We start from the raw sequence: 12,431 nt of genomic DNA, 5'->3' as shown, positions 1-12,431 counted from the left end.
ATGTGCCTAAATATAGTTTTTTTAAGAATGTCAGGAACCACATGAAAAAAGTACGTACAAATGTACAAGAATATTTGAACTGGTTGTTTGAACCGGTTCTTTGAAACGAACTGTTCAAAAGAACCGATTTTGTGGAAATGATTCAGACACGAATTCACAATTCACCTACAGAAAAACAGAACACAACACAGCCCCCGGAAACAGCAGCCCTTCGTGCAGCACGATTGGTGAATTTTCAGAGTGGCGTCATATACCCGCGCTTTGTTTGGAACGTCAGCTTGTTGGCGGGATTCAGGCTTCGGGAAGAGACAGACAGCCACTGTTTTGAGATGTTAGTTTGTTATTAAATGAGAGTTACATATAATGAATATTTAGTTAAAGACACCTGATATTATTGTAACATACGTATTTCATGTTAAATGCGCACGAGGACATTAGTGACAGAAAGCAAATGATGTTACTTAAACTATGAACTATGTTAGCTAGTTAACCTAGCACTATACAAGTTCAGGAACTATAGTTACTGTTTATGAGAGCTGTAACGTTACTGCTGTGTCTGTGTGTATTTATTGATTGTCAACTACTTTGTCTTATTTTTATAATCGCTGTAGGTCTGTCAGTGCTTTTCTATGTGTCTGGTCTTAAAGTCTCACATTGTCCAGTTTTAGTAAACGTATTGTTAAAACTCTGTGTCTAGAATTGCAATGCAGTTTCCAGGCAGAAGAAAGAAGCTGATCGGCAGCTCTCAGAATGATCTGTATGATCACTGTCTTCAGTTCTATGGACAGCCTCCCCTGGAGAACATCTCTCTCGCTGAGTTTGAAACCTTCGCAGTGGAGAGGTTGAAATGTGAGTCATCTGCATGCCTCAGGTGTTTTTAAGAGCCTTTGAATTAAACATTTTTTATGTTTCAATTATATATTTGTGTGTATACTTATGATTTGCATTTTTTTCAAGTGCTCAAGACTGTGGAAAACATTGGGGTAAGCTATGTGAAAAACTCAGATCAGTACAGCAAGAAATTGGAAGCTGAATTTTCAAGTCTGAACTTCCCACTCAAGACAGAATTGGTGAGAACATTTTCTTCATATATACTGTTTTTTTTTTTTCTCATGCTGCACATTGACTACGTTCATTTTGTTAATGAATCATTTTGTTGAATCATAGAAGAAAAAAATCTTCAAAACATGCAATTGTCTATAATGAAACAAACTATCCTATGTACACAACACACATACACAACTTAAGAAAAGAGGATGGATGTTTCATTTTACTATATTTTGCTCATAAGTCTTAGAATATTTAAGACTAAGAGTTGTCTTTATGCTTTCAAACTCTTTAAATGAGTACACTCGCTTTATGTTATACAGTAACTCTTTTTCTTTTTTCCTCAAACAATCTGCTCTAATCACCCAGGGTGACCGGAAGGTTCAGGGAGGAATATCTGAATATGAGAAACGAAGAAAAGACCATATCTCCCATTTTATTCTTCGCTTGGCGTATTGCCAGACGTAAGTGTTAGTCATGTCATGTGTAAATCAGGATGGACTGTTTAGTTTGGTCAATTATCTTTTTCTATGAATCTTTTTTTTTTTTTGAGCTATGAATATTCATTTATGTAACATTTATAATCGAAGTTGAAACTAAACCGTTTGCAGAACTACATGCAGTCATATTCTTTTGAATATATATATTAAGGTTAATTTATTGGTAAATTTTGAAATGTAAGGTATAAATGAAACCACATACTTTTATTTCTTTTTAGGGAGGACCTGAGACGATGGTTTATCCAACAGGAAATGGATCTTTTCCGTTACCGATTTGGTGAACTTACTCCAAAGCACAAGACCGACTTCTTGCATAAAAATAATTTGAAGTACGAGACGGTGAGACTGCTTTACATATTAATTGAATTTTTGAAACCTCCCACAACTCACTTTCTTTTGATTTTATCAGAAAAATCTGTGTATTGTTTTAGTTTACAAAAAAAAAAAAAAAAATTGATAAAACTAACTCTGTCTATTTTCATAGAACTATTTACAGACACAATATGGAAAAGTGATTTCTCATCTGTAGGTGTTATTTTCTTTCCAAATCAGATTCAAAACTCTTGGCCAGCTTCCCAATAAATGGCTGGACAGTCACTTTGTCGAATGTTTTGTAACTAAAACATGCTTGCTAAATCTTCATTTCATTTTTTATTTCTTATTTGAAAGATAAGATATGTACAGGTCTGGGCCAGTGGAAGAGTGTGTTTTCATGTACAGTCCTGTAGGGGGCAGTTCTACATTAAAACATTGTTCATCTCTCAGTTCATGTCTTTCAGTTCCACTCTCTTAACAATCCTAATATGATTTCAGAACTATGCCTGAATGCTTATGTTTTCTAGCCATAAATAAATGCTAATGCCATTATGCTACTGCATAAAGGTTAAACAATATATTTTGTCATAACCTTTTTACATGATAATTTAAATCTGCTGTTTTTCTTCCAATGTGCTCTCTGAATTGTGGTGATAAATGCCTTTGTCTTCGCCAAATATTGTCCTTGCTTTAGCTCTTCTACTTCAAACTAAATGTCAGCTGTGCAATTTCTTCCCCTTTCATTTTACAGGTAAGTGCAGAGGAAAAGAAAAGCCTAAAAGACAAGCTCATCACCTCCAGTTATGGATTAAGTGGAATCACAGTGGAAGAATATGACTTCTATAAAGTAAGTTAATGGTAACATCTCCATTATAAAAATGATACAGAGTTCTGAAAAGCTATTTAATACTGAATCTTTGTAACTTAACTCTGTAACTTAGTATCTTGTAAAAATATAAGACGGCATGTTAGAAAGGTTCATTTTAAATCATTACATTTATTTTAAAACAAGTTAAAGTTTATATTGCATATTCCAAGTCTTATAAATGCTTGTCAAAACTAGAATGAGGTTTTATTAGAATTTATTTATTAACCCATCTGTCAATAATTTAAAATAAGCATAAGCTGTAATACTTCGACATTATGAATGTACAGTTGATTTAAAAAATTACCAATAAAGTGTTTTCTGTGTTAAAGGTCCCATTTCAGGATGCCCTGGATTTAGTGCGCACAAGGAAAGTCTACTTGCTGGCTGGAAATGCCTACATTCCCCACCATGAAATTGTCACGATTGTCCTTAATGACTTCCGAACAAGACTGTCCAAAGCACTTGCGGTAAGTAACAAAATTGGAGCCCCATCACACAACAATCGGTGTTCACCACCAGAGATTCATTTGTAAGTGACGAGATGGATATTTTAAAAGAAGCCTGTGCTATGTTACTTTGAAAGAAGGCATTATTAGAAGGGATTTTACATTTGGTTTTGATTGAGAGTGGTTTCGGATTCACTCCGAGTTCAAAGATGCAAAACTACCCACATTTACCTTGTATTCCTTCAATAAAACTCAAAGGGTTTCTATTTTGAAGGGTTCATGGGGGTTGTTGTAAGCTGCAGAAGCAGAGCTTGTAGTTAACAGTTAGAGTTGATGGGGGGGGTGCGTTAAGGCGGTCTTGGAAGTCTAGAGAGGTAATGCAATCGAAAGGTTATAGCAGTCATGTGATTGCTGTTTTTTTTCTCTAAGTGTAGAAGAGTGGGTGTAAGAGATGATAGTTTGGAGAGGCTTAACGTACAGTGCTTGATGGCACACACTGAGAAGTCATGGGTCATTTCCACCTTCAGACGGAGATTAAAAGGTGACTAGACGATGGAGGAGGTCATAGGGAGGGTTGTTGGTCAGGAAATCAAAAGCAGCTTTTCTGTTAGCTCCTGCCGAGATTGCTGTAACCCACCATGGAGGCATCTTGGTTTTTTTCCCCAACCCTGCCAAATGGCAGCAAAATGTGCTTCCCTGCAATAGGCTATTATCCTTTGAAAGATGTCACATGTGTTTGTATTCCTACCATTGAGTTTCTCCCCTTGCATCATGTTTAGAATGCATGTTAATGTGATGTGTTTCAGGATATTTCCAGCAGACCGCACGCTGAGGGCTTTTCATGCTCGAGCTTTGCTGATTCCTTGTTGTCTTTTGTGCAGCAGCACAAGCACAAATATTCAAGTATACAGGACCAGATAGGTTCTAATATTTTGAAAATAGTTAGGCACAATGTACTGGATATGCTATATTGAAGAAATGTATTACAGTACATTTATATACACAGACCTATTGGGTCTGTAAGTTTTTTTTTTTTGTGTTTTTTTTTTTTTTTTTTTTTAGAAATAATTAGATTTAATAATTTTAAAGAATAAAGAAATAATCTTTGCAAGAATGCATTAAGCTGACCAAAAGTAAACCATTTATAATGTTATAATATATTAAAAATTAATACCGTACTTTTTTCATCAAGGTTTTTGTTAGCATGAGTTCATCTGTTATTTTATTAAGGGTTATGTATAAAATGACACTCTAAATATAAAGTGCAGTTTAAATATATCATTTATCTGCAGAACGGTGTGGTGGCTGTTAAAGTAATAGCTGCCTGTTTGTCATCTTCACTCCATTAATATCTGAGATTCAAATGTGAATGTCTGATGGTAAACAGTGTAGCAGCAGCAGGTTTAATTGCTGCTATAACTGGAGAAATGAAAATGTGTGCAGGATATAAGGAACAATAATAAATTTGGGCAGCTTTGTGAACTTCGATTACTTAACAACATTAGTCTGCCCAGCTTGGGTTTAATTGGGCATTTTAATTGAAACTGGGGAGCGGTTGTGTTCGGTTGATCGCTGGTAAGTGGAGAAGAGACAGGCTTTGTGCATTTAGTGCTGGCATGTAGTCTGCATTCATTTCCTTGTGCTTCTGGGATTGAGCGTTCTTTGTGCTAGTTGAAGATGTTTTTTAGGAAATGTGTTTTGTGCCATGCTGTTTCTGAGTTTTGTGTCGCACCTGAATCTTGGGCATGAAGAAGTGTCATAGATGGATGATGCAAAATTAAGAAAGTCTCATCTCAGCATGGTAAATTATCTTTCAGCTTGGCAGATTTTTCTCTTTTCGTCATCTACATGCCATCTCGTCAAGGCCGGCCATCATAGTGAGTCTGCCAGGCATTTGGACAGCTGGTGCTAGGGGTTTTATTTCAGCAGCATGTTCTCTGAGAAAAGTCATTCAGATTATTATTTGGTAAGTTCTTGTCTGACCGCAGTGGAGAACAGACACTGCTAGTCAACGGTCTCGCTCGTGCCAGTATATTGAAACTGTATAAGCCTCCACAATAATACATGCTGGCTAATGAAAGCATATGCTGCCTGCCTGTTGTTTTTCATTCAGGATGGCCACGCTGGAAGAAAATTTAAATGTGTCAATCTTCATATTCCCGTCAACTCCATAAATCAGGCTTGGAATGAGTCTATTGTGATACTTCGAATCATTTCCAGTGAGATTGTCTAAAATCAGCTGCTTGGTTTTAAATCTTTAGTTTAACTCTAAATGTCCATTTTAGTAGAGCTTCCACTGACCAGAAATTGGTTGAAAGAAACCAGCTTGTACTGCATTGCCATTGAAAAATGTACATTAATTTATTTTGCACACCCATTTTAATGCTTTTAAAACATAAAAGTCCCCCCCCCCACACTTTTTGTGCTGTTGAATTTTTTTTTTTTTTGAGGGGTGGGTAATTTCCACTGATTTGTCACCGAGATCATCTTATTTAGCTGGCTTACATACTGATAAAAATCAGTTTAACATACTGATACTCATGACACATGATGGTCTTATATCTAGTGCCATATACATTTTTTTTTATAGAAGTACAGTGTTCAGCTGATGAAAATGTTTTTAAAAAAAAACTAAAACCTTTCAGTATACAAAAACTCCATAAAACTGTTTTAAAATGTATGAGTTGTGAAAATGACCTGGTCCACGACCTTTATACAGTGCATGCCATTGTAAAGAATGTAAGTCCATCCCTCACAGCCTAGTTTCATTTGTGTTCAATTCAATATGGTGTCTCACCTGATTAAGGTCTATAAATAGATCTACAGATGATGATGATCTTTTGCAATTTTAGTGCTCATACCCCATGTTTCATTGGCGGCCTGACAAACCTTCTGAAACTTAGTTTCTTTGGAAAGTTTCAAAGGTTCTCCTGGCAGGCAAGCTCAACTTGCAAATTATGATTTAAAAGCCTTGTGTCCTGTTCAGTTTTTAAAAGAGCGGTCACCAGCCAGCAGAATGTGGTGAAATACAAAGGTAGTTATTTAGAGTTAATTGTGTCCATGACGAACAAACAGAACATCTGACATGGGGATACGTTCTTAATCAGAGCTGAGCTGCAGCTTATGGTCCGACATTTAAAGCTCTATTTCCATCAAAGTCGATGTAATTCCCTCTCCTTGTTCAAAAGTCATCATGAATGAAGCGGCTCACTCTGCAAATATTCAACACTTTTTGAAAATAAGACCTCTGGTATAATCAGACTGTCCATTGGTGGAAATTATTATTAGCCTGAGCCTTATAAAGCGTGTTAAAGACTACACCATCTCACTAATTCTTTTTCTGTCATATTGGTAATGAGGGTTGGTTTAAAGCTTCAGTGTTCTTGACTTTCACACTGTTCCTAGGATTCTTTTTTTTTTTTGCTAGTCAGATCAGTAGTTCGGGTTTTAAGAAGTTCAAATGATTTATTAGGTCATTTTTCCAAAAAAGTACAATTTAACTGTAGATGGAAAGAAATTAATATATAGCCACACTTTTGCTGGATAACAATGGTATACTCTGATTTGTCATTTTAAACCTATCCAGATGCTTCTAAGGTATTAGAAGTCTTTCAAGTATACCAGCCATATATAATATTATCATGGTGATATTTACATTAGCATAGTTTTCAATAACAATGTTCACTTTATCACAAAAAACCAAATGTTTGTAGTAAAAAGTCTGTATCAAATAAAAAGATACATACATGCTTAATAAATGTATGATGTAGTGACTTTTCAGTAGTGGCCGCTCCATCAACATCCTGCTATATCAGCTAGCCATTCATATTGTTAAGGTTTGCTTTAAAAATTGTGAAAATTGTGGAATTGTGAAAATGTGAAAATTTAATTGGTAAGTTATATATTTTTACTCTGGATGTTTTATAGATTTAATCACCAGCCAAGTTTGCTGACTTAATCATGTCAGTGTTTTTTTTCTCTCATTTAGCAGAGCCAGTCCTACTTATGAATCTAAAAATATCATAAGTGCCCTCTCTGTGTAGTTTTAGATATTTGAAAGTTAGGTTAGATTTTGTGTTCATTCGAGAGTTATTACCATAATTAATCTGACATAAAACAATACATATTTAATTAACTCTGTTTAAATACTTTAGAAAGAAAGTTCTAAAACATTTTTTCTCATTCGGGCTCTCATGTAGGTTGCTATGTCTGCTGTATACAGTACACTACCATTTAAAAGTTTGAGGTCCGTAAGATTTGTTTAAAGAACATATAAATTTAAATCTTACTGACTTCGTAATTTACTTGAATGGTAGTGTTTAAGGAAATAAATGAGATCTTTCATGATCTTATATTCTCATATGGCACACCCCTTGATTGAATTTTGACTGCAATAGGCTTCAGCGAGTTTATTGTGCTGCTTTGTGTTTTTAAGCCTCAACATGCTTTTGAGTGACTTTTTCATATCAGCCATAAATGCTAATAAATAATCCATCATCAGTTCAATCGTAGATCCAAATAAACCAGATCATTGAACATCTCTAATAATTGTATTTATTGTAACACAGTAATGTTATCCCTTTAATACCTGTGCTCTATTGAAGTAATACGATTTTAAAAGGCCTCCAAAGATTCTGTTTAATTTTGTAAAAGTGTTTCTTTTTTATCACCAGGTTGTGAAATATTACCTTGTCGCTAGGCATCACACACTTTTTGAAAGTATAGCTTAATCTAATTGAGTGTCACCTAGGTAGAGTAGAAAAACACAAGCACTTCCACTCTGCCTGCCAGCGAATTGAAGCTGTCAATCCAGAGCCCAATTTTATCCATTTAGCTATAGCTGGCTAGTGCTGTGGAGGTGTCGATGGATGGATGGACACATGCTGAAGAACATGGCAATTGGAATCTCTCAGTCTTGCTGGGTCCTTCCGTAACTGAAAAGCCATCTTGAACAGGTGAAGGTTTACTTTCCCTTGTCCTCTTGGGTGATTAACGAGCAAGCACGGCTGTTGTGTGTCCAGACGAAGGGCTGATGTATTTCTCACTTCATTATCAGATCAATGCGGAGGGACTCTGATAACAGCTTAAGTCAACAAAGCATGGGGATTGGCTCAGATATATATATATATATATATATATATATATATATATATATATATATATATATAGATATATATATATATATAGATATATATATATATATAGATAGATAGATAGATAGATAGATAGATAGATATATTTTAGTTTTTTGTTTGAAAGTGGTTATGCATCAACGAGGAATGAGTATCTGTTTCACTCTAAATAGTCCAATATTAACTGTATCTTAATTAAATCAAGTATTTGAATAAAATTCCCTCATGGAAATTATCAGTTGGCTTACAAATGAACTATATATGCAGCAATGTGCTTGTGCATTAAGCAGTAAATTATAACAGGGTTGTTAATGGATGGATAAATGCACTTTAATGATTTTGAATCGAACCTTCAGTGCAAATCAGCATCTGTTGTACTGTGCACAGATATGTAATTATGCATGCTCAAAAGACATTGCTGGACTACATAGAGTGCAAATATAAAATGAATGTTACCTGTAATTTTTTTAAGTACTGCGGTGAAAGCGGTTATTAAAAAATAAATATAATTTAATCATAAAGTTACTATTGTTTTGCATTAACAAGTGAAGTTAATCATAATATTACGTTTATTTCTTGGTGATGCATATTTGATAGTAAAGCACTGAGCTTGAGTTGGGAAGCATACAAAGTGTACTTTTATTAATAACAGTAATGTGCAAAATCTAATTTTATATGGAAAATTCATGTACACTTCTTATTAAATGTACGGTACTTTTTCTAAAGTATTATACTGAATTGATCAACTTCAGTGCTCTTTACTTGTATACTTGAATCAGTCGCAAATTGAACACGTTTGTGCTTTACAAGACACTTTGTGACTTTTCTTTATACACATGAAAAGTGCAAAACTTACAACTGACAACATTTGATTTCTTGATTTGTATACTATAATAGTGATTTTAGAATTACAAATTATAAAGCAAACAAGTGGAAATTAATGACTAATAAGTAGGTCTGCACAATTAATCAAATTTCTAATCGCAGTTACAGTTATGGATGCCACAATTATGTAATCGTTGAAATAAAGTGGAAATTAATCATTCAAAGACCACTTATGTTATTCTGCGTGCCTAAGATGATTTTTCTTTCTACATGTTATCATAAGGGTTTTTCCATTATTTTAATTTTAGTTTTAGTGTAACATTATAAAACCATTCATATTTGTACTTTCTTATAGACCTAATTTAAAGAAGAAACCAATCCGATTTGCTTAATACTATAGAAAAGCACAACGTTTTTCAGTTAGTGTGTTTTCACCTTGTTTATTTCATATAATCATCAATGTAAATTGTGATAATAGTAATTAATAATCTGTTATTAATCACAATCAGGGTTCTAAATTAACTTTTTTGATCACCAGCCAATGTGGCTGGTAACTTTCTAAAGTTACCAGCCAATCAGAATTTCCACTAGCCATTTTTTTTCCGGTAAAAATAACAAATTATGAGTGCCACTGAATGCATTTGATCATTTTATTAACATTGTTGGCATGAAAAACTTCCATTTATAAACCGTACTCACGAATTCATAAACTGTTACCTTGGTTTAACAAATCGTGTCCACGAATTTCCAATCCGTGCGCTCAGTTTTTGTAAACCGTACCCTCGGTTTATGAATCCGTACCCACAAATTCATAATCCGTGCGCACACTTTCGCAATCCGTTCCCACGGATCTGTAAACCGTACTCACGGATTCATGCAGCAAGCTCCTGTTAACATACAGTTTTATTGACTATTATTATGTGGAATAGGTTTAATAATAATAAAGGAATAATCTTATAATAGCAACTGATTATTGTTGTACAATAAACCTGGCATTGTGACTAACTCTGGAGTAATTTTTTCCTCTGTTGTAAATTGTTTTGGATAAAAGATTCTTATGCATAACCTGTATAATAATATATAATAATATATAAGTTATTTTTATCATTTTAATTTGTAGGCTAAATAAATGAGTACAAGAAAATAATTCATGAATTGCTTTATTTTTTAAATAAACTTTGACAGTTTTGTTAATGCTTGTCTACAATTCTTTCTTAACATGCATGAAGACTTATTTTTCTGATTTTATTATACTAAGCTCCATCCACCCCACCCCACCTGCCGGAGTTAGATGCATGTTTCACTGTTAATGTTTTTAATAAATAATGAGGCCGAAAATAACATTGCATTCAGTTAGAGAGAAAAGGAATGAAAACATAACCGGCATATTATTTGTTTTGTATTGCTTTTTACCCTTATTTTATTTTTCTTTTTAGCGTTTTTTTTTTTTTTTTTTTCATAAAATACAGGCGGCTGTGTCTTATCCTATTGGTGATTAATGTAATAATCACTATTAAAATAAACGCTAAAAAGAAGACTATTTGTGAATGCTGATCGTGGACTCATTGGATACTATGAAAAATAATGTTTAATAAACAGAAATGAATCTGCCGGTGGGGGCGGAGCTACAAATGCGTTTCAGTTTACAAATACAAATCCGAGGGAACGGATTGTGAAAGTGTGCGCACGGATTATGAATTCTTGGGTACAGATTCAAAAACCGAGGGTACGGTTTACAAAATCTGAGCGCACGGATTGGGAATTCGTGGGCACGGTTTGTTAATCCGTGGGTACAATTTGTTAAACCGAGGGAAAAGTTTATGAATTTGTGAGTACGGTTTATAAACTGAGGGGACGGATTGCAAAACCGTCGTCACGGATTGATTTTTTTTTTCTCCTACAGGTGACGTGCGGGGCTCTCCGTAATATCCTCATCCCCTGCCTCGTTCCTCTTTTTGCCCCCAGAAATCTGTCCCAACCACCGCCACATTTAGTTTAATCTTAATTTTTTTCTTTAATAGCTAACTCCCTCCTCTTTCAGTCTATGCTCCCTGCTCTGGCTCTATTCGTTCTTTTTCCTTGTGTTTTCTGATGGACGCTATTCGTTTCCATGTTTTTTTCGCGCTGGTTTCACTGCAAACTGTGTGCAGACAATGAGCATATGAACGTCATCACGTAGCATTACAGCACAGTGTTCATGGGAAATGTAGGAAGTGCTGCCAGGGGGATAAATGACCGAGAACAGAGCCTCATGTCATGCATCACCAGCCGAACTGGCTAGTAAGTTTTAATTAACACCCGCCAAAATGAATTTTAACCCGCATTTGGTGGGTTGGCGGGTGTTAATTTAGAACCCTGATCACAATTACAATTTCAAGGGAATAATCGACAATTATGTCATAATCGTGCAGCCCTACTAATAAGCCAATAAGTGCTCCTCTCCTCCCATATATTGTTTATAGTAGTAATGATGTCTTTATAGATTTTATTTTAAATAAGTGTTTGTTTACCACAAACTAGACTATATTTTGGTCATCCCATTAAAATGACACTTAAATTGTATAATTTTAGAGCTTTAAAGTGCTGGAAGTAGTTGAAAAACTTGAAAGTCATTGAAAAGTGTTTGAATTTCTCCTTCAATAGGTTGTACAAACCCTGAAATAAATAATGTAAAAACCTTTTGACTATTTCTGACAACACAATGTTTATAATTAGCGTTATTACTTTTTGTTTTCTGACATACGTCAACGCTGTTTGATCTGTTTATTTTCTGCTCAGAATTCTGAGCGTAATTGGAATTCTTAGATCTCACAGCAACCTTATTATTTATTCTGCAGTGAATTCAAGCACGTTTCACTGGATCTCGCAGTGCTGTGCAATAACTGGTTCCCGAGAGTTTCTCATGCACAGCAGAAATGACAGGACTTATGAGTTTGGTTTACAAAATTTAGTTGCACCGGCAGAAGAAATGGTCGCAAAATGCAACCATTTGGTAGCAATCTGGTAGCAGGTTTAAATAGCTTGTGCCATTTCTTGATGGTTTGGTGCAGCATTTGTAATTTTTTTTGTAGTTCTCCTTCCATCTAGTGTACTGGCCAAAAAACATTAATGGAAACTAGAAAGGTTTTCATTGTAATGCAATGGCATCTAACTGGAGAGGCAGCTTTTATATCAGTGTGGTGAGAATGTGTAGTTAAAAACACATCCGCTTCTATATTTTTAATTGTCTTTGAGTCTCATTCTATATGTTCTACCCACAAGTTTGCAGTCCAGTGTTCTCGTGCTGTTGATTTATGAA

General features: G+C 34.7%; 1 protein-coding gene across 1 annotated transcript in view; it reads left to right on the top strand.

The window, feature by feature from the left end:
- Nucleotides 1-203: 203 nt before the first annotated feature.
- LOC113075626 (DNA primase large subunit-like) overlaps nt 204-12,431 on the top strand; it is a 28,308-nt gene continuing 16,080 nt past the window's right edge. Inside the window, exons 1-7 of the mRNA XM_026248305.1 lie at nt 204-331; nt 698-849; nt 958-1,070; nt 1,417-1,511; nt 1,766-1,886; nt 2,614-2,709; nt 3,060-3,197. Of these exons, the coding sequence (XP_026104090.1) occupies nt 705-849; nt 958-1,070; nt 1,417-1,511; nt 1,766-1,886; nt 2,614-2,709; nt 3,060-3,197 (708 nt within the window). The 5' untranslated portion in view covers nt 204-331; nt 698-704. The remainder of the gene's footprint in view (nt 332-697; nt 850-957; nt 1,071-1,416; nt 1,512-1,765; nt 1,887-2,613; nt 2,710-3,059; nt 3,198-12,431) is intronic.

This window comes from Carassius auratus, unplaced genomic scaffold, assembly GCF_003368295.1.
Source record: "Carassius auratus strain Wakin unplaced genomic scaffold, ASM336829v1 scaf_tig00017323, whole genome shotgun sequence".
NCBI classification, from domain to species: Eukaryota; Metazoa; Chordata; class Actinopteri; order Cypriniformes; family Cyprinidae; genus Carassius; species Carassius auratus.
This window is presented reverse-complemented; position numbering and strand designations above follow the sequence as displayed.